The 26,772-nt window shown below is 37.2% G+C and overlaps 1 protein-coding gene across 1 annotated transcript in view; it reads left to right on the top strand.

The window, feature by feature from the left end:
* Window positions 1–10,972: 10,972 nt before the first annotated feature.
* CERS3 (ceramide synthase 3) overlaps window positions 10,973–26,772 on the top strand; it is an 85,688-nt gene continuing 69,888 nt past the window's right edge. The window contains exons 1-2 of the mRNA XM_036736876.1: window positions 10,973–11,159; window positions 16,442–16,615. Of these exons, the coding sequence (XP_036592771.1) occupies window positions 16,443–16,615 (173 nt within the window). The 5' untranslated portion in view covers window positions 10,973–11,159; window position 16,442. The remainder of the gene's footprint in view (window positions 11,160–16,441; window positions 16,616–26,772) is intronic.

Here is a 26,772-nt window from a genome sequence, read left to right as displayed (position 1 = left end):
GCAATCTTAGTTTAAAAGACACAATTATAATTGAATGTCATCAAAGGGATATTTAGGGTCAAGACTACTTCGTAATATATAGGATTTAGAGCTTTGGGGAACCTTGGAGATGATCTAGTCATATTCTTCCTCCCTTTCATTTTATAAGGGAGAACTGAGGCCCAGAGAGGTTAAATGTAACTTTTCTGAGATTACACAGCTAGTGATAAAGCCAAGATATGAATCCTTACAAATTCATTTTTATTTAATTCTTTTTTAATCTAGCGATAATGGGTGGTAATTTTAAAGTGTCACTACCAGGGGGCACATGGCCCCACAATCTTGGATGTTATCTGTCACATCTATCCTTGCTCCTTTCTCCTCTCCTCCCAACCTATTCTTTTAATTGTAATGAAGATGGTTTTGCCTTGAAGAATTTTAGCTTTCATCTTAGAGAGGGAGAGAGAGAGAGAGAGAGAGAGAGAGAGAGAGAGAGAGAGAGAGAGAGAGACTTTCTCAGGCATAATTTCTCCTACTTTTGAGAACTATGAAGGAGAAAAAAAGGAATAAGAAGCACACCCACCCTCCCCTCCTCAACCTGGAAAGGGAGCAAGCTGAATATTCTTGCCTCCTTTATTCCATTAAAGAAAATCCCACTGAATGTGTGTGTGTATACATACATACACACACACACACACACATAAAGGTCTCAAGTACTCTATACTATGTAATTAATACTTCCACTTGGATTATTAAAAATCCAAGGTTATACTATTTTTTTGTTCAGCCTCTTCTAGAGAGACCAATTCTCCATCATTCTAGGGGAAAGTCAGAACACTAGCCCGTGAGTGGAGGGAGGAATCACTTTGACAGAGAGTCCTAACAACAAGGGTTTGCAGCAAGGTTCCTTTGGATGCATGTGATGAACTCCACTTTTGCTTTTTTCTATTTTCCACTTAAAAGTTGACCATGAATTTATCAGTGGTCATTTTCATACACAAAATGTCATATGAATGAATATGATTGAATTAAAGGGAAAAAAATTGACCGAGTGTAGAAAACATTCAGTGAATCTTAGTCAAGAAAGATTTCAATATGATTCAATTTACTAGCCTTCAATTCCCAAACTAAATTCAACAGAGACATAATTTAAAAATCACATTAGTATATTTGCAAAAGTTTCCCCCAGAAAAGGTAGCTGACAATATATTAGATTTGGGGTTGGCCCAGGAAATATTTTCTATTTTTGTTTTTAGTTTTGCATGTGTAGGCATCTCTCAAAAATGCAATAGGAGATAATCAGAGAAAGAATGGAGTTTTTAAAGAGCACAGAAAATAACATAGGATCACAATTCTCGATAGAGCTGGGAGGTACCTCAAGAGTCCATCTCTGAGACCAATTTCCTCATTTTAGTGCTGAGCAAACTGAAATTGTGACTTGCCCTGGTGACTCAGATAATAAATGTCAGAAGTAAAATTTGATCCAGATCCTCTGATTTAAGAACCATTGTGTTTTCTATGATACCAAATGTATTGTCAGTAAATGCTAGAGGCTGGGTAATTTTAGCAGGTGGAGGAGAACCAGCAGCTGTTATGACCCATAGAAAAATAAATCATTCAATTTGGCTGCTGGTGGTGGTGGTGAAACAATAGAAAAATAAACCATCCGGTTTGGTTGGTGGTGGTGGTATGTGTGTGTGGGGGGGTGGGGAACAGAGCAATATTACAATAGGTGCCCAATCTCTCTATCACCCCCTTCCCCACAACCCTCTCAGCATTGTACTGATGAATCCTCAGCCCAGATCGAGGAGTACTAATAATTGTTTGTGTTTTCCCACACCTCCCTCTTTCCCCACCCTCTCAACTTCCAATGACACTATTCCTCATCGCCATCTGCATATTACTAGGACTTTTGTCACTATGTATTTCTCTTCCTCCTCACAAAGATGGCTCATTTTCTGAGGGAAGCAGAATTTGCAACAGGAAACTCTGATCTAGCATATTATTTAAATGAATAAATAAAAATATTAAAATGTTGGGCTTGCCTTAATCAGAAGGATTTGGTAATCTCATTTCCTTTGCTGAAAGTTACAGTTCGTGTTCACCTCTGGAGGAGGTGTGGCTTGAAGTTGTCTTTTTTTTTTTTTTTTGCTGAAATGACAAAACAAAATTGATTTCATGCCCTCTCCTGGTTCTCATTGAGTCCAGAAAATTGTTCCTTTTGACAAAGTCCAATGATATTTCTTTCCCCCTGTGAAAGGAGCACATTAGGAAAAAAAAATATCTATTATCCTTTAGAAATTAAAGTAATTTATTTTCTCAGAAAACTTGCACAAAATAGCTGTCCTCTCATTCATGGCTTGACCAACTAGATGAGGGAGAAATGTAGGCCCAGCTCTGTATTCTGTGGAGAAATAGTAAAGACCATTCAATTTCTACATGACCTCCCTGCTTTCCTATAAAAGTGCTGTTTAGGGGAATGAAGTAGGACCAATTATTCATAGTTCAGTATCTGAGCTATTATTCACACCTCAGCTACACAGGCACTGGAGTCTCCATTCTGAAATAAAGATAGCATCATAGTATTTTCAGCTGGAAAAGACAGGGCTTGAGAGGTCCTGTTGTCTATCATGCCCTGCCTCCTCACTTTATAGATAAGGAAACTAAAGTTCAGAGAGGAAAAACTAACTTGCCCTCCATTGTTGTACAAGTAAATATCAGGGCCCTGGTTTAAACCCTAGTCTTCCGACTCCATGTTCAGTATTATTTTTCTTTATGCCACCCTAAATGATATCACTTTAGTCTTTCCTAGGTCTAACACTTTCAGGTTTTGCAACCTTGTGTGAAATACAGGTATTAAAATGATAATCACTGACATTTATATGACGTCTTAAAGTTTACAAAGTGATTTCCTAATAAAATTCTGTGAAACTGTACTGGTATACCTGTTTTTCTAGTGAGGAAACTGAGGCATAGAGAAGTTAAGTGACTTGGCTTTTTATGTAGACTTTCTTCTCTCCCCCTGTGAAAATCCTTGCCTCAGTCATTAAATGAGAGGCTGATATGCCTTATACTGAATTCCATTTCACATTTAATAGTTTTATAGTGAGGTACTACTGTGTTACCAGTAATCTATTTTAGCTATATGGACTGAAAATATCTTATCAAACTCACCATTTACTGCCATCCTATTTATATATGAGTCTTATGGTTGTATTTACTGCACTGTGTGAATATTGATAAAATACATATTGTCTCTTTCATTTGTTTACAAGTGCTCCACAAACATGTATCCCTTGGAACTCCATTTTATAGAGAAAGCTGATAAGTTGAGTAAATGACTTGCCTGAAGTTGGACAGTCAATGATAGAGCTGGTTGTTGAATTCTGGGCCAGTCCCAAGACCACTAGTGCCCGAGGAAAATGATAATAACAGGGTAATTTGTGAAGCAAAGTATATGACTCATTAAAAGAGAAGTGATTGCAAAGTTCCAGTTAAGATGATTATAGTGTTAATATTCATCATAAAGAAGATTGATGATGATGCTAGTTGGGTCAGAATTTCCTAATATTACAACACTATTGGTTAGATAAGCAGAGATATTGGTTTTATACTTAGTAGCTTCCCCCCACAAAAAAGTTTTGGTTCTTTACTGGAGAGATTGCTTTTAGCTGTAAAATAGTGTTAGAATTAATTCATATATTTTGAAGCTTTACCATAATTTCCCACTCAATCATATTTGACTTCCTTTCTTTAAGCCCTGGGTTTAATATTCCTCTACAGAGTTCTTGTTTGTCAAGCCTTGCTTCTCATCTTCAGCATTTCAGTTAAACCTGTTTTTCCACAAGAAGCTGACAATTAACCAGTTTTTCTACATAAATAAAACTTCCTTGGTATCTTATCTCATTCTTCTTGGTCTTGAGCCTTTATCTTTTCAGTCTCTACCAACTCTTTAGTATTGTGACTTGAACCGAGGTCAATTAGATTAAAGATTGTGGTTACTTGGGCATTTTTCAGTCATGTCTGACTCTTTGTGACTTCATTTGAGTTTTTCTTGGCAAAGATATAGGAGTGGTTTGCCATTTTCTTCTCTCATTCATTTTACAGATGAGGAAACTGAGGCAAACAGGGCTAAGTGACTTGTCAAGGGTCAGACAGCTAGTAAGTGTCTGGGGCCAGATTTTAACTCTGGAAGATGGGTCTTCCTTATTCCAGGCCTGGCACTCTATCCAGTGCACCACCTAGCTGTCCAGATTAAAGGTGGGGCCTCAGAAAGAGGAATCCTATTTTGGTTAAACTCGTGACCTTTGGTTATACTTACTTAACATTTCATTTTGATTACCATCATTATCCAAAGGTAGAACATCTATCTCAGTTGTTCTGTCTACCTGTTAGCTGACACACTCTCTCCCACCTCTCTCCCCCTCCCTCCCCTGCCACCACCATTAGCGTTTAAAGTATTCTGATTGCTAGTTATATATATAAAACAGGGATGACATAAGAATTTTATGTAGGTGGAAAGATTGCTCTACTGCGTTTTTGTCATTGCTGTGATGATTTTTTACTGTGTAAGACTATCTATGAAGAATTTACCTTTTTATGGCGTGGTCTGAGGGAGATGACAGTACTGTGCCTGGAGCATAGCAGGTGCTGAATAAGTATCTGTTTATTGATTGAAAGAAAAGCCATAAGTACAGACCTAGTGATTGACTGTGTGTTTTATCTGAACAAAAGTTTAGCAAGGTTTGGAAAAGCTCTTCACCAGAAGATTGGCCATAACAACTTTTGGAGACAGTTTACTAAGGTGTGGAGGGGCTGCAAGCTGCATCAGTGAAATCATAGATATTTTGACATAACAAAATACTAGTATGGCCTAAAGCAGCTAAGACTAAGGGAAAAATCATTTCAATTTAATATGTGATGGTTAATGATGGTAGCATGCACAGTGGCAAGAATCCTGGATCAAGAGACCTAGATTCTAATTCTAGTTCTGCCACTAAGTACTTAGGTGACCCAGAACAAAGAACTTTGTGCTTCATTTATATGATCTGTAGAATTAGGGCACTGAACTAAATTAGCTTTATGTTTTCTAACACTTGTAAAATGGTGTGATTATATTATTTTAAGCAAACTTTCTTTTGCGAACTCTTGACCCATGAGTGTTTGGATCATCATAAAATAAATGACTTAATTTTAGGCCTGGAGGGGCTATCACAAAGTCATTTAGATCCTTCCATTGCAATAATGACCCATTTTTCTTAGGAACAAGATTTAGATAAGTCATATGATACATTACAGACCATATATTAAAAAATTTGTTTCAGGAAAAAAAGTTAGCAAATAGCTTATATCGATTAATTTTTTTTTCATTTTTAGAACTTGTGTGATTTGGGTGTCCTACCTTTAGATCTCTCCACTAACATTGGGAATTTTTCTTTTTGAAAGGTGGGGGAACATGTGTGGTTTAGTAGGAAATATGATTTTGTTACTTCAGCTGGTTTTCATACCAATCTCAGATTTGCTCAGTTAGTTTTAGACATCAAAACTTGATAGAGCTGGGTGTTAGACAAGCCAGACAGAGTCTCTGTAGGCACAATTATAGAATTCCTATGCTTGAAAAATGGTTGGAACCAGTCCTAAATGAGGACAGCAGGTGGTTAACCGCCATCTGAGCAGGCTTGGAACCGCTCTGGGAAATAATTTACTTAGAGAAACATCTCTGCGTGGGAAATCTTTGGTAAACAACAATGGATAGTAATTTTGCCCTGTGCTCTTCTAGGAACTAAAGTTCATTAGCTCAGTATTTATTTTAGGAAAGACTATTTGGATGATAGCCCAGATAAGGGATTATTGGGCAAGTTTTCTTTTTAAAAAATAAAGAAACACTGCTCTGGAAAGAAAAGCATCAGGCAGTGAAGTGTGCTTAACATAATGTCTGGCATATAGTAGATACTAATAAATGTTTATTGATTGACTGAATGAAACTTAGGAGTAACTGTTGTGGCTTTGGCCACATCCAGATGCCAAATGCTTCATCAGCATTTTTCTTTCTTTTTGATAATCATATTTTCAAGATCAAACCTCTCCCCCAAATAAAAATAAAAGACAAAACCTTGGAGATAGGGTAGAGGGCTAGCTATAACCCATTGGTGATTTATAGATTTGTTATGACAATGGTTAGTCATGACTTTGGGAGCCCAATTCTAAGAGAATAAAGGGATAGAGTCAATCCTAACCACTAATCCTAAATTAATTTTACTTTTCTCAATAAGAACAGCCTGAAAGGTTTGAAGTAAGGTAACAAAGAGCAATAGAATCACCGTAAAGTCTTTATGGTATCTCTAGGGATCAAAAATGGTACCAGAAGGGACAAATCACAGGAACTCTCCTCCCTTCCACCCCCCTTTTTACTTTCTATCTTTAGAAATCAGTTTTATTCCTCTCATATATTTGGTCTTTTATATCTCCCTGAGATTGCAATTCCAACATATAAACATTAGGATTGTTGCAGGACTCAATTACCAAAAGATAATATTAATAAGGAATAGAAGTTCAGTGGCACTTGATAAACTGAGTTGTGCTAATACCACAGAATGAATTCCCATAATGCCAGTCACTGCAGAATCTCTAGTGAAATCAAACTGCTAGATAACCTGCTGGGAAAAGTTGTTTTGTTTTTTCTTTAAATTTATAATCAGAGAACAATAGAGATTATTGGTGTTATTCCTCTTTTGTCTTCTTCCCTTAGAAAGCCTTTCTGACAGTTTTCACATAGTAGTTGTAATGCTTTCTTATGAGCATGCTGCAGTTGTTTGATATTCTCTAGATCTATATTAAATTCCTTTGTAAAAGTAAATAAAGATGCTAGATGTAATACCAAAATGCTTTAAGACTTCTACGTATCTGTGATTTCATTGTTATGGGTACACCCTTTAATATTACAAATTTTAACCCATCCATACCTCCTGATCCTGTGCCATTCTTGTCCATGATTTTTAATCAAATGAAAAACAGTTTACTACATGCCAGGCACTGTGCTAACTGCTGAAGATATAAATATCTAAAAAAAGAAAGAGAGGACCTACCTTCAAGGAGTCTACAAGCTAATGTGGGGAGACAAAACAAAAAAGGAAGCTGAAAAGCAGGGTGAGGTGGACTGGGTAAGGGGTGAAGAGAGGGGAAGAAGGTATTGGATAAGGAGACGTTGCGGAGAAGTCAGAGAAGTCACAGAGTAGTGCAGTCAGGTGAAAAAAAGAAATGTTTTGAGCTGAACTCTCTTCTTAAATGGAGGTTTGGAGTTCGTGACTTCAACTTCCAACCAGAGAGGCAGATGGTGGTGATGAAGTGGAGGATCAAGGCTGAGATCTAACTGGCGGATAAGGGCATCCAAATAATGAGACTTGGTGCTGCTGTATTTCTGGGACACAGTGGAGAATTCAGTCTGTGAAGTCCTAAAGTAGTATAGACATAGGAAAAGTGCTAGGAGTCTTTTAAGTTTCTTGACATTGTATGGGTACCATTGTAGTACACAGGCTGTCCATCTAGTATTCTTCATTTTTACTAAATGTCTGGTCCACCTATCATACTTTTTTTCCCCATGTAATTATTTTATTTTTAAAAAATATATATTTCAGGGCAGCTAGGTGGTGCAATGAGTAGAGCACCAGCCCTGGAGTCAGGAGGACCTGAGCTCGAATCCAGCCTCAGACACTTGACATACTTACTAGCTGTGTGACCTTGGGCAAGTCACCTAACCTCAATTGCCCTGCCTTCCCACTCCAATATATATATATATATATATATTTTCCATTTACTTCATTAAATATTTCCCAATTGCATTTAAAATTATTTTTAATTCATTAAAAAAATTTTTGAGTTCCAAATTCTTTTCTTTTCACACCTCCTTCACCCGTTGAGAAGGCAAGCAGTATGTCAATTATACATATAAAGTCATGCAAAACATATTAGCCAATTGCAAAGAAAGGACACATTTAAATACTTCTGCTTTTCTGCTTCTAAGGTCTAGGAGAGGAAAGCTGAGGTCCCTCAGTAGTATAGTTTTACTGTCTATTTCCTCCTGTAATTCATTTAACTTTGAATTTAACATAGAATTTGGATGCTATGCCATTTGGTGCATATGTGTTTAGTATTGATAGTACTTCATTGTCTTTGGTACCTCTTAGCAAAATGTAGTTTTCCTGTTTATCTCTTTGACTTAGGTCTATTTTTGCTTTTGCTTTGTCTATGATTGTGATTGTGACCCTTGCCTTTTTTACTTCACCTAAGCATAATAGATTCTGATCCAGCCACTTATTTTAACATTTTGTGTGTTTCTTTGTTTCTAGTGAGTTTCTTATAAACAGCATATTGTTGCATTCTAGTTTCTAATCCATTCTGCTAGGCACTTCCATTTTTATGGGTGAATTCATCTCATTCACATTCATGGTTATGATTATTAACTGTGCATTTCCCTCTATCTTATTTTCCTATGTTTTTCCTTCTCTCTCTCTCTCTTTATCTCTGTGTTTTAGTTCTGGTCACTACCTTCCTTTATCTGCCCTTCCTTTTGTCACCCCCATTTTATCTTTTTCCTTTCCTCTTCTACTTCCCTGTTGGGTAAGATAGATTTCTATATCCAATTGGGTGTGCGTAGATATTTTTCCTTCTTTGAACTAATTCAGATGAGGGTGAGGTTCAAGCATTACCCTCCACCCTACCATATTCCCTTCTGTAAAAGCTTTTCCTTGTGTACCTTTTTTTTATGTGAGTTAATTTTTCCTATACTTCCTCTTTCCCCCTTCTCTCAGTTCATGTCTTTCTCTCCTATCCTTTTTTTTTTTTAAGATTATCCCAACATAATTAACTCACTCCCATTCCCTCTGTGTAGACTCTTTCTAATTGGCCTAACAATGATAAAGGTCTTAGGATTTATATGCATCATCTTCCCATATAGGAAAGCAAACAGTTTAATCTCTCTCAGGAGTTCTCTTTCATGTTTACTTTTTTTAGGCTTCTCTTGTGTCTTCTATTTGAAAGCCAAATTTATCAGCTCTGGTCTTTTCATCAGGAATGCTTGAAAGTCCTCTATTTCGTTAAATATCTACTTTCCCCCTAGAATGATTATACTCAGTTTTGCTGGTAGGTTATTTTGGTTATAATCTTAGATCTTTCGCCTTCCCAAATATAAATTCCAAGCCCTCCACTCCTTTAATGTTGTACCTGCTAAATCTTGTGTCATTCTGACTATCGCTTCGTGATATTTGAATGCTATCTCTTTGGCTGCTAGAAGTATTTTCTCTTCAACCTGGGATCTCTGGAATTTGGCTATAATATTCCTGGGTATTTTCATTTTGGAATATCTTTCAGGTGTTGAGCTGTGGATTCTTTCAATTTCTATTTTACCCTCTGGTTCTAGGATATTGGCAGTTTTCCTTGAGAATTTCTTGAAATATGATGTCTAGGTTCTGTCTTTGATTATCGCTTTCAGCTAGGCCAATAATTCTTAAATTATCTCTCCTCAATCTATTTTCCAGGTGAGTTGTTTTTCCAATGAGAATTTTCCTTTTCTTCTTCTTTTTCAAAAAGATTATTTTGACTTTGTTTTATTGTTTGTTGATGTCTCATGGAATCCTTAGCTTCCACTTATCTAATTCTAATTTTTAAAGAAATATTTTCTTCAGTGAGCTTTTGTACTTCTTTTTCCATTTGGCCAATATTGTTTTTTAAGGAATTGTTTTCATCTGTGAAGTTTTGCACCTTCTTTTCTATTTGATTAATTCTGTTTTTTAAGGAAGTATTTTCTTTAGTATTTTTGTGCCTCTTTGACCAATCTGTTAGTTGTTTTTTTTTCGTAATTTTCTTCTCTTGCTCTTATTTCTTTAACCCAATTTTTACTCTAACATTCTGATTTTGAAAATTAATTTTAGCTCTTCCAGTAATTTTTGTTGGGCTTGCATCGAATTCAAAATTTTTTCTTTGAGGCTTTGCTTGTAGCTGTTTTGACTTTGCTGTCTTCTTCTGAGTTTGTGCCTTGATCTTCGGTGTCACTATAGCAGATTTTTATACAGACAGCCCTCACTTTCTGTAAATTTGAATTATGCAAATTCTGCTCCCCAAGGACAAGCAGCAGGACCCATGCAGTCTAGGTCAGGGCTGTCCAACATTAGGTTTTTATTGAAACAATAGACAATATATTTTGATTTGCCATTTTAGTGAGAGCCCTGCAGTAGCTCAGCTTCCTTTAATAAAGCATTCATGTAGATTTCTGTGCTTGTAGGCGGGCTGCATAAATCACAGGCCACATTCTGGACAGCCCTGGTCTAGGCACTGAAGTTGCTCTGTCTATGGGGGCCCCAGCCACTGAAGCTTGGCTGTCAAGTGTAGAACCCAGAAGGAGAGGAGTCCCCAAACTCCCTGAGGGGAGAGGAGGTCTCCAGAACAGTTCACTTATATTAAGTGAGAACTGTCTGTGGTCAGGTTCTATTTTTGGTGTTTGCTCATTTTTCCAGACTTTTTTTTTTTTTTAATTTTAAACTCTGTGTTAAAGTTGGGCTCTGTTCCTGGGGTGGATGGGTAGAGAAGAGTAGAGCACACTCTCAAGCTTCAGGCTTTTTTGCACTGCTGTTTTCAGATCTAGTTCTGGGAGTTTGGAAGTTTTTGGTGTTTCTGAACAGGGTGTGATCCGGGAAAAGGTACGGTCACTGCTTTCCTGGTCCTTACCCAAGAAAGGTCCCTTACTGCTCCTCAGAGCCCCTGTTCCCTTTAAACCGGAAGTGATACTGCTCCTCAGAGCCCTTGTTCCCTTTAAACCGGAAGTGATACTGCTCCTCAGCCCCTGTTCTTTTGAAATCAGAAGTGATACTGCTCCTCAGGGCCTCTGTTCCCTTTCAACTGGAAGTGATACTGTTCTTCAGAGCCCCTGTTCTTTTGGTACCGGAAATGGTACTGCTCCTCAACCCCTGTTCCCTTTAAACCGGAAGTGATATTACTTCTCAGAGCCCCTGTCCTTTTGAAACCGGAAGTGATACTGTTCCTCAGAGCCCCTGTTCCCTTGGTACCACAAAGGATACTGTTGCTCACAGTCTCTGATCCCTTGTGACTGAAAGTGATTCTGGTCCTCAGAGCCCCTGCTCTCTCTTGAATGAAAGTGCTCCTCTTCACCCTCGAACTGTGATCAGGAAGTGGGTATAGGCAATGGAGTTGCCAAACAGCTTCTGCTCCTGCACCAAGTGCTAGCACAGGGGTCCCCTGTAATCTCTTTCAGACCAGTTGCCAGGTCCTCTTACTGTTTCTGGCTTGAGACCTGCTGAAGCTGCTGCTGCTGCTTCTGTTGCCAACACCTGGCCCCACCACTGCTGTTACATCCTGGCAGGCTCTGGGCCTGCCTCTACCCTCATGTCACAAATCTCTTCTTCTGATCTAAGTCAGCTAGGGCTTGAAGAATGTCTCACTCTGACCTTTTGTTGGCTCTGCCAATTCGATAGGATGCTTTATTTTAAAGTTGTTTGGGGGGTCAGATTAGAAGAACTCAGCTGACTGCTTCCTCTACTTTGTCATCTTGGCCCTGCTTCCCCAGAAATTACCTCTGGTCATATATTTCTAGTTTCTGAAATACTGTCTAGCTTGCTCTCTATCTCCTAGTCAGTTCTGAACCCAGCTAATTGTCATCTACAGTATCTGTTCAAGATATATGTCCTGATGGACCCACTTTATGGGCTATCTCCCTGACTGCCTGTCTGGACAATAGGCATTCTTCATTATTTACTTTTTCCTGTGTGGATAGTTTGGTCTAATGCTTCTGAATGATTATGGATCTCATTTAGGAGGCTCTGCAAGATCCTGGGGCTTGATGTAGTTGGCACTAACATGCAGTAACAGAAACATCTGGGGGCCCTAACTATTCTTTCATTTGAACTCCATAGCAGTGGCAAGCACTTTTTGGCAGATATTTATATCCTTCTTTCATATCTTACTTGATATTTATATTAAGGGGTTTCTCAAACTATATTATCTCCATTGTTACATTTTTTCAGGAATCTTTTGAGATTGTATTATATCCATAGGCCCTTGCCAAAGGCTTGGGAAACATAAGAGTCTTTAAGATGGTACTACAAAATTATTACGGTCTTTGTCTTGTTTCTGTAAGGAATGTTAAGTGCTTATCGAGTTGGATTTCGATTTGGCATAGGTCTTCAAATTGTTCATGTACAACAAATAGCTGATAATATTCATCCTCATGTTTTCTATTAAATTAATGAACACTGCTATTTATTTGAACTCTTAAAGTCAGTTCTGAAGAAAGTCAAATAGATTCAGTGAGTTTTCACTGAGGTTCGGTAAAATAAAATGGTTTTGGCCTGTTATAAATTAGATAGCTCTTTAGACTCATATAGTATCTTTCCTTTCAATAGGATATCCATTTCCCTTGCCTTGCTTCTGAGTGAACTTTTACATTGTTCGAAAGTCCCAGTAGCTCTGAACCTAAGAACACCATCTTGCCTGTTCTATACCCATTTTTATAAAGTAGGTGGTCAGATCCCACAATCCTCCTAGTTTTCTCATGCCTTCCAAATGATTAGGTAATTTGAACATTGAAAGAAAATGTATATGAATGCAAGAGTTTCTTTCTTTCTCTTTTATTTCCTTCAGCTTGGCCAATTATACCTGACTCCTCTTGTCTTCTGAGCCTACTTCATCTCAGTACCTCCTCCCAGAGGATATTTTCTTTAGCACATATGGAAACAAACCAGCTATTAGACTATTCTGTAGTTCACTGTAATTCCAGTCTGGTCTAAAATTCTTCACTGAAAACTCAAGTTTCTTATTTTTATTCCCTTTGAAAAAAACATTATTTCCAATTGCTAATAAATTCTCAATTGAAATAATCTGACTTCTTCAGTTTTAGCTTTTAAGTTCATGTTCGAAAGTGGCTATAGGCCTTCTGCCTTTGACTTCATCAACTTTTAAAATTTTGCATCCATTGAGTCAGAAAGTAATGAGTCATAAAAATCCATGCTGGCTAGGTTTTCTCTCTGCAAGCTAATAGCAGATGGAAGTTGAGAAAGTTAGGCTTAACCATTCACTAGCATTAGCAGGTGGCCAAACACAGCTGTGTCTGTGATGCCACCATCACAATCACTGCTTCCTCAAAGGAAGCATAAATTAACTAGAGATAAGCTATTTTACTTAGTTGTTTCTCTTCAAAAAAGCAGGTGCAGTCATAGTATAGTACTTAGACAACCTAATGGGAAAAAACTTTAAATGGAGAAAAAAATATTAGGCTGAGGGGAATTGGAAAGGAAGGAAATAAAAATGTGTTTACAGCAAAGAAAATACTAAATAGGTTTGTGAATTATGTCGATGGGTGATTTTATAGCCAAACACCAAACCAAAACAAAAAACCTTAGAGTTGGGCTGTAAGAATGAAAATGAGAGAATGGTGATGATTTTAGCTTGTAAGTCTAAGAGGTTCCTGAGGGCAGTGTCAGAAGTAGTGAATTGTTTATGACTTAGCAGGTAAATGGAACAACTGAGGTCATTGAGTTACAGGGCCATAGTGAACCCTTAGGTTTACTTTGTTGCAATAAGTTTTGTCAGACTTTTAAAAATGTATGTATCTCTCCATCTTGGTATTTATAAATGGCTTATCTCTCTAGCTAGACATTGCTAAAGTGTTGTGGCATAATGGCACAAGCAATTGGCACAAAGTTCCTTGATGACCTTGTTTCCAACATAAGTTCCATATCTTGATAACATCTTGCCTTCTTCTAAGGCTTTCCTGGGGATCAGTCACCTCTCTGGCACTTAGCAGTCCAGCAGACCTACATAATGTCAGCTGGTGCCACTGGCAAGCCTGAAGCATAGGTGTGGGAGTAGGAAGAGGGAGGAAAAAGGAAGGAAGTAGAAACAAAGACATGTCAAGAGAAGGAAGTGGTAGAATGCCACCAGCAGTCTCCTTACTTCCCACTCCTGGGAAACAAAATGAAGTTGTTTTCGGTATGATTCATATTTCGAAGGAGAATCCTCAGAAGAAGCTCCTCAGCTAAATTTAGGGCTCAGGGAACTGAATTGGTTTAGACATTGGAAGTGGGAGGAGACTTTAGAGGGTGAGCTAGCCTACTTCTCTTGTTTTACATAGGAGTAGCAGAACCTTTCACCCAACCAAGGATGAAGAGGTGACAGGATCAGTAGGGGGCAACAAATAGAAGATCTGGAGTGCTAAAACCAGCAAAGGAGCTATTACACCAAGGATAGCAGCCTGTTTCCTCACTAATGACGCTGAATGGAAAGAAAAACAAGGGAGCATGCATGTCCCAATTCCACTTACTTTGCCCTTACAGTTTAACCTTCTTCAGTGGGATGAACTAGGTGCAGGTGGCGAAAGTTTCAGTAAGGCTGATTTAGACTTCATGTGACAAAAATTTTCCTAACCATTAGCACTATACCGAAGTATAACAAATTGCCTTGGCTAGGGTTGCCCCATACTAGAGGTCTTTGAGAAAAAGCTGGATGAACACGTGTTATGTTGCAGAGGGCATTCCTGTTTAGGCACCATTTTGGACCAGGTTTCCTTTGAGGTCCCTACCAACTTTGAGATTCTGTAATTATGTTACTAATTCTCAACTTGAGAGAGACACAGGATGCTAGGAGGGAAGAGGCAGGCTGGGTTACCTCTCTATGATCAGTGGAGAGAGGATTTTTACTTTAAGTTATATATGGGACATCTTTATTCTCAGGGTATTGTCATGATCTCTTAAAAGAAGTGGTGGCTTAGGTTTTCCCTCAAGACTTGTTCTTTTATCAAGATGTTGCCACAGTCGTGAGCCAACCCATAGTCATTTATGCTTTGAAAGTAAATCGGTCTTACGAGGTAGATGTATGGAGGTAGAGGATAGATGGAGGTTGGGAAAAGTAGTGGTGATAAGGGATAATGAAGAAGTTTCTCAGTTGAAATTTGGTAGTAGATAGGGGAAGAAAGTTGTTGTTGTGGTTTTCTGAAGCAATTTGAACAACATTCCTGAAAGAGGCTACAAAGAATTTCTGAGTTTTTATCCCATCTTCTATTATATGTCTTTTGTTGTGTGTTAAAATTGCAGCAGCTTTCATATTTCTATTCACAGTCTGAATACAAAAAAAAACCCCAGCTATTTAGTATAGTAACCTATAGAGTATCTTCATAGACTATTTTTAAAGTAAGGCTTTATATTTGACACAAACTTTAGCATTCAGGAGTTCATTATAATGGCGCCTGCTAGAGCCATTGGACTTCAAGGTCTGTAAGCAGTTTTGTCATAAACCTGGACTTCCAGCAGTTTATGGCTTCCAGTAAAATGTTTTGCTTTAGGCTGAAATCTTATGTAAAAGGACTCTGACCAGAAATAATTGTTCCTTTATTTACATGTTTTCAGAAGAAAAAAATAGGTTATTTCTTAGTTGTGCTTTCTTGGCATTAAAAATTAAATGGTTGAGTTAATGTTTCATGGTGCCTACTGTGAGTAGTGATTTTCGAATGTAGTGTCTGGTTTTTTCAATGAATACAGACACATACATACATATATATAATTAATATAATCAATATGAGCTATTCTTGACACTATTAGCTGAGTAAAAGTTCTGCCTGTTGACTCCCAAATACACCCTTGTGAAAAAGACTGACTTTAATTATAATTTTCTATCCCACCTGGAATTTCATTTCTATAGAGAAAGTACAATTTTTATACCTATTTGTATGATAGTTATTTAATCATTCTTTAATTTAATAGTAAAAATACTCATATATTTTCTGTAATTCACCCAATTCTATCCCCACTGGAGCTCATGAGTAGAAATATAAAATTGATTGATCAATAGATAAGCGCACAGGAGCCAGTAACATATTGAGGCATATTCTCTGTGTATAAGAAGCTTGACAATCTTTCTCTTGGTGCCTAGTGAAGTTCTGATGTGACTTAAGAGTATTCTTGATCCAAGGTCACTTTCCAAAGCATAAGGTCACCAGGGTTTATTTATCTCATAGGGTTGTTGTGAGGAAACAGTTTTATAAACTGTAAAATACTAGATAAATGGGAGTTATTTGAGCTGTAAGTGTAACATGTAAGCTTACTAGGTAATATGTGAGAGAGAGCATGGTGTAGTGGATAGAGAGTTCTCCACAGACCAGTAGGTCTGGGTTCAAGTCTATCTATGGCACATGCTGGTAGTGTGACTCTGGGGAAGTCACTTTTAATGCTCTGGTAACTCTCTGAGACAATAAATTACAGAAAAAGTACTAACTTGTAGAGGTAATTTCTTTATCCAAGAATTCTCTATACCATTGAAATAATGAGTTCATAAAGTTCCAGTCTAGTTGATAATATCAACTTAGATCTGTGTGAGAAGGGACTTATATCTAGTGCACAGCGTTTGATATGAACTTGTTTTTTTCTTATGGTATTAACTTCTAATTCTTTTTCTCCTTCCTTAGAATGTTTCAAACAATTAAAGACTGGTTCTGGTTGGAAAAATTGTGGCTTCCTCCCACAATGAAATGGTCAGATTTTGAAGATCATGACGGACTTGTCTTTGTAAAGTCTTCTCATTTATATATAACAGTTCCCTGTGCTTTCCTCTTGTTGATCATCAGATACTTTTTTGAAAGGTAAGTTGCATGTAAGTGTGTTTTGTTTCCTCCGTCCACTTATTTTCTTTATCTAAAAAAGGTAATCATTAATTTTCTGAAGAAGCAATTTTAGGAAAGTTTATGAATTAAAATGGCATCAGTCTATAAATTGAGGAAGAAGGGAAAACTGGCCAAAATTTAAAATAGTAATAATAATAATAACTAGCATTTATGTAGTTGTTTAAGATTTGCAAAGCACTTTACATTTTATCTCATTTGATCCTTATGACACTGCTGTGAAGTAGGTGCTGTTATTACCTCCATTTTATAGATGAGAAAACTGAGGCTGAAGGAGGTTAAATAACTTGCAGATCACACAGTTATTAAATACGTGAGGCATGATTTGAACTCAGGCTTCCTTACTACAAGTACAGTGCTCTATCCATTCTCCCTCCTAGCTACTTAAATCAAATGGCATTTTGTCCATAAAATCCAATTTTATATTTATTTTACAGCAAAGGAAGACACCTTTTATATGAGATATATATGTATATACACACACACACACACACACATATATATATATATATATAAATAACATCATTATTAGTTTACATTTTTTCAGGCATTTTAAACCATTCACTATTGTTTAAATCAGTTTAATATTATTTACTACATGTAAATATATTGAAATAGAGCCTCATTTTTCTGTTTTAGCCTGAATTTATACAACCCCTCTTCTTTATATAAGGTGACCAGATGATCTAGATGCTTGGATCATTAGTGTTTTCTCCAGCGAGAGTCCCAGTTCTGTCCCAAATTCTGTCTTCTTGCTCAGCATCCATTCAGTTTCAGAACTGAAAATTAGGGCCCCTCTTAGATTATCAGGAATCTGGAGACACAAATTGGGAAGGGAGATAAAGTGACTAAAAAGGTGATGTAATCATTTAAGAGTGCTTTCCCTCAACCTTCAGTTACACATTTGAAGGACTGCTGGGTTAGCATTTCCAATTAGTATGCCCTGACCCTTCCATGCCTTATAAGAACCACTTTAGTATGTAATGAGAATAGCTATAATAATAGCAAGAATTTTTATAGCTCTTTATGATTTGCAAAGTGCTTTACAAATATGATTTCATTTTCTCTTCACAACAGCCCTGGGAGATAAATACTGTTTTTATTCCAGGTGAGGAAACTGAGGCAGACAGAGCTTAAATGACTTGGCCAGATTTGCACGGCTAGTTGTTAAGTGTCTGAGTAAGGTCCTCTTGACCCCAGGTCTAGTATTCTATTCATCTAACTGTCCAATATGCCCGGGTTTAAGGGCAATTTAAGAGGTACATAAGTTCAAGGGCTCACAAAATAAACAAATTAACCCATGTAAAAATATAGACCGTGAGGTTCCAAGCAAAAATATCTGGAAGAGCTGCTTTACCTTTTGTTAGTTATACACCATTTCCATGAAACGATAAAAGGAGGGCAGCCAGCAATCCCTCTATCTTTAATAATTGTTTGTTCTCCTTCATTGTCAAAAAGCTAATCTTTATCCAATTAAAAGGATTCATTGTTTAAAAGAGAGGGTCTGTGTTCTCAGAAAAGGCTTGTGGGATTGAGTTCTACAGAAGCAATTCCTGAATTGCCTTGTAGGATGGGACTGAATGGAGATCTGTGTATTTCATAGTTATTAAAACATAAGAAGACTTTTTTTTTCTGGGAAATTTGCTTTAAAAGACCCAAACCTTAAATACACCCACACCCACACCCGCGCCCGCGCGCACACACACACACACACCTATACTTTTGAACCTCCTATTGTATACGTACATGTGTGTGTATATATTATGTGTGTAATAGAAGGTTCAAATGTATATTTATATATATATGCATGTATATACATATTTGTACATGCATATACAGATATGCACAATATATACGTATATTTTTGTGGGTGTGGTAGAGTGAAGACTCCCCAAATTCAGTAATATCCTTCGCCTTCCCCCCTTTTTTTCTCTCTCTCCATGGAAATATTTAAAGAAAGCTCTGGATTCCTAGCTCCAGTGCAGCAAGGGCAAGAACAGCCCTGTGATATGGTTCTGCAAGAACAACCTCGAAACAATTAATCAAGTGTTTATTAATCACCCACTGTGCGCTAGACACAGGCCTAGGAGAAGGGACCACTTTCCTGTAATTGGCTCTGATCATAGGATCATACGATAGTAGACTTAGAATTGTAAAGGAAATTTAGAAGCTACGTAGTTTAACTCTTTCACTTTACAGGTAAGGAAATTGAGGTACAACGAGATTAAACACCGCTCTACAGGGACACAGACAGCTAGCATCAAACTCAGTATTTGAACCCCGTTCTTCTAATTCCAGAGTCAATTCCACATTCAGGCTGGCTGCATTCCAACTCCAAATTTAGTGGATTTTTTCCCTAATATTTTATGCAGCTTCAAATAGGGCTCCATATTAGAGTCAATGGTCTAATTATTCAATTTCTTCTTTTCTTCTTCTTCCCTCCCACCAGTCACCTTCTGTTGTTATCTTTACTCTTTGTACCATATAGTAGACACTTAATAATTGCTTATTGACCTACATTATTCATAGCCACACTCTCTCTACTTAACCTTTTCTGCCTCCCATTGGCTAACCTGAAATTGGGTTACTTTGAAATTATGCCACCACATTTTTCTTTTTTTATATTTTTTCCCAATTATATGTAAAACAATTTTTTTTAAATTTGACAAATGTTTAACTTTTTTTTTACAATATGCGACATTTATTTATTTTTTGTGTTTTTTCCTCTTAATAATTATTTTATTATTTTTAGCTTTCAACATTGATTTCCACAAGATTTTGAGTTACAAATTTTCTCCTCATTTCTACCCTCCCCCCACCCCAAGATGGCATATATTCTGATTTCCCTGTTCCCCAGTCAGCCTTCCCTTCTGTCGCCACACTCCCCCCATCTCCTTTCCCCTTACTTTCTTGTAGGGCAGGATAGATTTCTATGCCCCATTCCCTATATGTCTTATTTCTCAGTTGCATGCAAAACCAACGTTTTTTTTTGAGCATCTGCTTTTAAAACTTTGAGTTCCAAATTCTCTTCCCTCTTCCCTTCCCACACACCCTGCCTATGAAGGCAATTCAATATAGGCCACACATGTATCATTATGTAAAACACTTCCATAATACTCATGTTGTAAAAGACTATATTTCCCTCCATCATATCCTGTCCCCCTTTATTCAATTTTCTCCCTTGATGCTGTCCCTTTTCAAAAGTGTTGGTTTTGATTACCTCCTCCCCCATCTGCCCTCCCTTCTATCATCCCCCCTTTTTATCCCCTTCCCCCCACTTTCCTGTGTATTGTGGAAACACAATCAGGATAACACAAGATCTAGCAGCTTCTACATTAAGGGATCAAAGGGCTTGGAATATGATATTCTGGAGGTCAAAAGAGTTAGGAATAAAATCAAGAATCACCTACTGAGCAAAACTGAGTATCATGCTCCAAGGCAAAATATGGATTTTCAATAAAATAGAGGACTTTCAAGCTTTCTCAGTGAAAATACCAGAGCTGAATAGAAAATATGACTTTCAAACACAAGAATCAAGAGAAGCATGAAAAGGTAAACAAGAAAGAGAAATCATAAGGGACTTACAAAAGTGGAACTTTTTGTTTACATTCCTACATGGAAAGATGATGTGTGTAATTCATGAGACCTTTCTCAGTATTACGGTAGTTGAAGGGAACATATACATACATACATACATATACATACATATATATACACACACACACACACACACACACACACACACACACACACACACACACATATATAAACAGAGGACACAGGATGAGTTGAATATGAAGCGGCAATATCTAAAAAAAAATAAAATTAAGGGATGAGAGAGGAATATATTAAGAGAAGGAGAAAGTGATAGATAGAATGTGGTAAATTATCTTACATAAAAGTGGCAAGAAAAAGTAGTTCTGTTGGAAGGGAAGAGGTGGCAGGTTGAGGGGGAATGAGTGAATCCTGCTCTCATCAGATTTGACCTGAGGAGGGAATAACATACACACTCAATCAGGTATCTTACCCCTCAGGAAAGTAGGTCAAAGTAGTTGACTAGGAACATGGTCAGGCAGTGAAGAAGGACGCAGACTCAGACTCAGACATGGACTCAGACTTTGGAATCTTTCTTTGGTGACAAAGAAGACCAAAACATACAGCCAGAAGAAGTCAACAAAGTCAAAGAGCCTATATCAAAAGCCTCCAAGAAAAGCACGAACTGGTCTCAGGCCATGGAAGAGCTCAAAAAGGATTTGGAAAAACAAGTTAGAGAAGTAGAGGAAAAATTGGGAAGAGAAATGAGAATGATGTGAGAAAACCATGAAAAACAAGTCAATGACTTGCTAAAGGAGACCCAAAAAAACACTGAAAAAAATATTGAAGAAAACAACAGCTTAAAAAATAGACTAACTCAAATGGCAAAAGAGCTCCAAAAAGCCAATGAGGAGAAGAATGCCTTGAAAGGCAGAATTAGCCAAATGGAAAAGGAGATCCAAAAGACCACTGAAGAAAATACTACCTTAAAAATTAGATTGGAGCAAGTGGAAGCTAGTGACTTTATGAGAAATCAAGATATTATAAAATAGAACCAAAGGAATGAAAAAGTAGAAGACAATGTGAAATATGTCATTGGAACAACCACTGACCTGGAAAATAGATCCAGGAAAGATAATTTAAAAATTATTGGACTGCCTGAAAGCCATGATCAAAAAAAGAGACTAGACATCATCTTTCAAGAAATTATCAAGGAGAACTGCCCTGATATTCTAGAGCCAGAGGGTAAAATAGAAATTGAAAGAATCCACAGATCATCTCCTCAAAAAGATCCCAAAAAGAAAACTCCTAGGAATATTGTTGCCAAATTCCAGAGCTCCCAGATCAAGGAGAAAATACTGCAAGCAGCCAGAAAGAAACAATTTGAGTATTGTGGAAAAACAATCAGGATAACACAGAGTCTGGGAGCTTCCACATTAAGGGACCGAAGGGCTTGGAATATGATATTCTGGAGGTCAATGGAGCTAGGATTAAAACCAAGAATCACCTACCCACCAAAACTGAGTATCATGCTCCAAGGCAAAATACGGATTTTCAATAAAATAGAGGACTTTCAAGCTTTCTCAGTGAACAGACCAGAGCTGAATAGAAAATTTGACTTTCAAACACAAGAATCATGAGAAGCATGAAAAGGTAAACAAGAAAGAGAAATCATAAGGGACTTACTAAAGTTGAACTGTTTTGTTTACATTCCTACATGGAAAGATGATGTGTATGATTCATGAAACTTCAGTGTCATAGTAGCTGAACGGAATAATCAAATTAAGGGATAAGAGAGGAATATATTGAGAGAGGGAGAAAGGGAGAGATAGAATGGGGTAAATCGTCTCACATAAAAGTGGCAAGAAAAAGCAGTTCTGTAGGAAGGGAAGAGGGGGTAGGTGAGGAGGAATGAGTAAATCTTGCTGTCATCAGATTTGGCCTGAGGAGGGAATACCATACACACTCAATTGGGTATCTTACCCCACAGGAAAGAAGGAGGAAGAAGATAAAAAAGGGGGGACAATAGAAGGGAGGGCAGACAGGGGAGGAGGTAATCAAAAACACTTTCGAAAAGGGACAGGGTCAAGGGAGAAAATTCAATAAGTGGGGATAGGTTAGGAAGGAGCAAAATATAGTTAATCTTTTACAACATGAGTATTGTGGAAGGGTTTTACATAATGATACACATGTGGCCTATGCTGAATTGCTTACCTTCTTATGGAGGGTGGCTGGGGAGGGAAGAGGGGAGAGAATTTGAACTCAAAGTTTTAAAAACAGACGTTCAAAAACAAAAAAAAAGTTTTTTCATGCAACTAGGAAATAAGATACATAGTACACAGGCAATGGGACACAGAAATTTATCTTACCCTACAAGAGAAGAAGGGAAAGGGGGATGGGAGGAGAGTGGGGTGACAGAAGGGAGGGCTGACTGGGGAACAGGGCAACCAGAATATATGCTATCTTGGAGTGGGTGGGAGGGTAGAAATGGGGAGAAAATTCCTAATTCAAACTCTTGTGAAAATCAATGCTGAAAACTAAATATATTAAATAAATAAAAAAAAATGTCAGAAAAACTTTACTTGGTTCAAATCTGGCCCTAGACATTTACCAGCTATATGACCCTAGGCAAGTGAATTAATCTGTTTGCCTCAGTTTCCTCATCAGGAAAATGGGGATAATTATAGCATCAGCTTCCCAGAGTTGTAGTGAGAATAAGATGATATTTGCAAAGTCCCATATTAAAAGTTCTCCTCCTCCTCCTCCTCCTCCTCTTCATTATTAGTTGTATCATTCTATTTGAATTTAAGATTCTTGAGGGCAGGGACTGTCTCACTTTTTAATTTGTATCCTGAGGCCAATTACAGGGCCCAGCACACAATCAGCACTTAAGAAATTCCTTTGTATTTACTCAATCAGCTAGGTGGGGTGGTTGATGAAGTGCTGGCTTTAGAGAAGAGAAGACCTAAATTCGAGGTCTGCTTCAGATGCTTAACTCTGTGACCTTGGGTAAGTCACTTAATCACTGCCTGCCTCAGCTTCCTCATCTATAAAGTGGGGACAATAGCATTTACCTTACTGGGTTAATTATGAGGATTATATGAGATACTATCTGTGAAAAGCTTTGCAAATCTTAAAAGTCCTAAATGAATGTCAGCTCTTGCCAGTGGATGCTCATTCTTTCCCTGTGATGAGGTAGATTCTCCACTGCCACTTCCCTGTCTCAACTAATTAAAGGTGTGTTACTTTAAAAAAAAAAAGTATGCTTCAATCTGCGTTCAGATTCCTTTAGTTCTTCCCCTGGATATGGATAGCATTTCTCACCATAAGTCCTTTGGAATGTTTTGGAACACTGTATTGCCGAGTCTTTCACAGTTCATCATCACAGTGTTGATGTTACTTTGTACACTATTCTCCTCGTTCTGCTCATTTCGCTTTGCATCAGTTCATGTAAGTCTTTCCAGATTTTTCTGAGAGTATCCTCCTTGTTATTTTTTATAGTACAGTAGTATTCCATCACAATCATATACCACAACTTGTTCAGCCATTCCCCAATTAATGGGAATCCCTTTAATTTCCAATTCTTTGCCACCACTAAGAGTTGCTATAAATATTTGTGTGCTTGTAGATCTTTTTCCTTTTTGTTTTTTATCTTTTTGGGAAACAGACAATAGCAGTGGTATTGCTAGGTCAAAGGGTATTCATGGTTTTATACTCATTTGGGCATAGTTCTATCTATCTATCTATCTATCTATCTATCTATCTATCTATCTATTTATCTATCTACCTATCTATACCTATCTATATCACAGATACTTTTTCTTTTTTTTTTCCAGTTCTGAATTCTTTTCCTCACCTCCTTTCCACGCCCCACCCCCCAAGTTAGAAGGCAAGAAAAATAAAACCTATTACACAAAATGATATTCTTAAAGCATTGCTCTGACCATTTCACTATTCTTCTCAAGGAGATTCAGTACTTCCTTTTGCTTCTAGAATCAAATACAAGCATCTATGTTTGGTATTTGAAGCCCGTTGCACAGTGCCTGGCATATAGTGAGCTCTTGATAAAGTTTTTGACTGATTGACTGTCTGTCTGAGTTTAGGCTATTTTTCTAGTCTTCGTATCTATTACTACTTTTCATACTCCCTCTCACAAGTTGCTAAATCTTGCCGTTTTTACCTCTACAATGTCTTTCAGATCTGACCTCTCCTCTCTGCTCACACAGTCGCTTCTCACCTAGATGATTGCAATAGCCTCCTAATTGGTCTCTCTGTCTCACATCTCTCCTCTTTCGGATTCATCCTACACATCAAACAAAGATGATTTTCCTTTCCAGTGACACCTTTCAGATAACTCAGGCACGGTCATTTAAATGAAAAAGACTTTCTTGATTCCCCTCCCCACCCCAACTGCTAGTTAAATCCCTCTCAAACTTCCTTACATTTAACTAGTTTATATTTATTTATTCTCTTTATGTTTATTCTATATATAATCATATACATATATATTCTATATATAATCATATACATATATATGTATATACTTATCTCTCCCACTAGAATGGAATCTCCTTACTGCAGGGATTATTTCATTCTTTGGACTTGTATCCAGCATAATGCCTTACACATAATTGATGCTCGATAAATACTAATCATTTGGTTGATTGATTGATTGTTTGGGTCACACAATCTACCCTCCATCCCATCTCCCAGCTCCCTACTTTTGCAGCCTGACTCCCTTCCTGGAATGCCTTTCTTCCTCACCTCTGACTATATTCCTAACCTTCTTAGAAAGCTTGGTCCAAGCCTCTCAGGCCCTTCCTAATAACCCTGCCTCTCCCCCATTATATCACATTTACTTTGTTTAGATTTTGTACCTACTTATTGTTGTGTCTCCCAATAGAGTATAAGCTTTTGAGAGGAAGGGCTGGTTTGTTTTTGCTTTGTATCTCAGCACCTAGCAAAGAGCTTGGCACATAGTGGGGACTTAATAAATGCCTTTGTCAATGAATTAACTTAGTAGAATGTGAATACATAGCCATATAAATATATTATAGAAATTGTAGTATATTCATATCATTCTTAACCACAGAATAACCTCCAAAACCACATTTTATTTTTGTAGGCTTTTTTAGTTCCTAATGTATATTTATGATAGAAAAAAAATGAAATAGAACACGATATTGTTATAGTTTTCCAATCCTTTCATCATAAGAATGCTATTTTCAGTTCTTAACTGAACTCTTAACTCTGGGTATATTCAGTGAACAAGAAGAAAATTGCCTTTTATTATTATTTTGGTCTGACTATAATTTTCACTGAGTTAAGAGGACCTGTGGTTTCATTAGCAAGATAGAATAGTGAAAAGACCAATACTTGAATTTGGAGCGTTCAAATCCCAGCTCTGTTACTTACTATCTGTATGACCTTGGGCAAGTCAATTAACTTCTCTGGACTTTAGTCTTATCTGCAAAATGAGAGGGTTGGACTCCATCATACAGTAGAAAGAACGTTGGAATTGGAGCCAGAGGACCAGGGTTCAAATCTAAGCCTGGCCATTTACTAATTCCATGACCTCAGGCAAGTCAATTGAGTTTCAGATTCCTTTATAAAATGAGGAGATTGGACTTGATGGTCTTTGGTAGCTATTGTTTAGGTGTCCTTTTTAGGTCTAAATCTATGATCCTATGAATTTTAACATACACATATGTTTTCTTATGCCAACAGCTCAGAACTGGGTATGGTATGCCTATCTTATGTTATCACGCAGTGAACTTGGCTGTAAATCTTTTGCATTTTTTGGCTTTATCTTATATGTTTTTCATTTTTGCTCATGTTTCCTGAAAATTAAATTTCTTGCAGGGGGGCAACAATTAATTTTATTATGTCATCATTAAGGTGACAGTGTCGATTTAGTCTGGCTCCTCCTTCATTTAAGAGGCATCAGATAAGATTTTGCCAGTCCCAGAGATATATATTTTACAGAATAAATTTCTTAATTGGAAAATTCGAGATTCTTTTTATAAGCAGACACTTATTTTGCAAATTTTGCTGCCTAATTCCTCCAAGGAATGGATGAAATAGTTGGAATTGTTAAAAATCAACTTAACCCTTTGTTTGAAAGTTGTTAAATTTTGCCTTGCTTAGTAATTTTCAAGGATGTTTTAGTTTGTTTTTACATGCTGCTGAATTTCCAATTTTTAGCTAACAGTATAAGGGCCATTTCCAAGGAAATTTTGACTTATTTGGAAATTTGATGGCATATAAATTTTAGCAAATAGTTTTGTGAGTTCTCTGGTCTAATTTTGCTAGTCCCAGACATGTAAGAAACTGAACTAAATGACTGAATGTTTATTCCCAACTGAACCTTCTATCATTCAACATAATAGATCCTAACCTGCAGACAAAATTGTAGGAAAGAAACTTGCCACTTAAAAATACTGGAATCACACAGAATTTGGAATAGTAACATACCGAACTGGTTGCATTTAAGCCCTTATCAACGAATGTAACTTTCTGGGAATAGAACAGTTATTTATTTTAATTACTGGGAGTGAAGAGAGTAAAATTGCAAGAAGCAATGT

Source organism: Trichosurus vulpecula, chromosome 8 (genome assembly GCF_011100635.1).
Source record: "Trichosurus vulpecula isolate mTriVul1 chromosome 8, mTriVul1.pri, whole genome shotgun sequence".
NCBI lineage: Eukaryota > Metazoa > Chordata > Mammalia > Diprotodontia > Phalangeridae > Trichosurus > Trichosurus vulpecula.
This window is presented reverse-complemented; position numbering and strand designations above follow the sequence as displayed.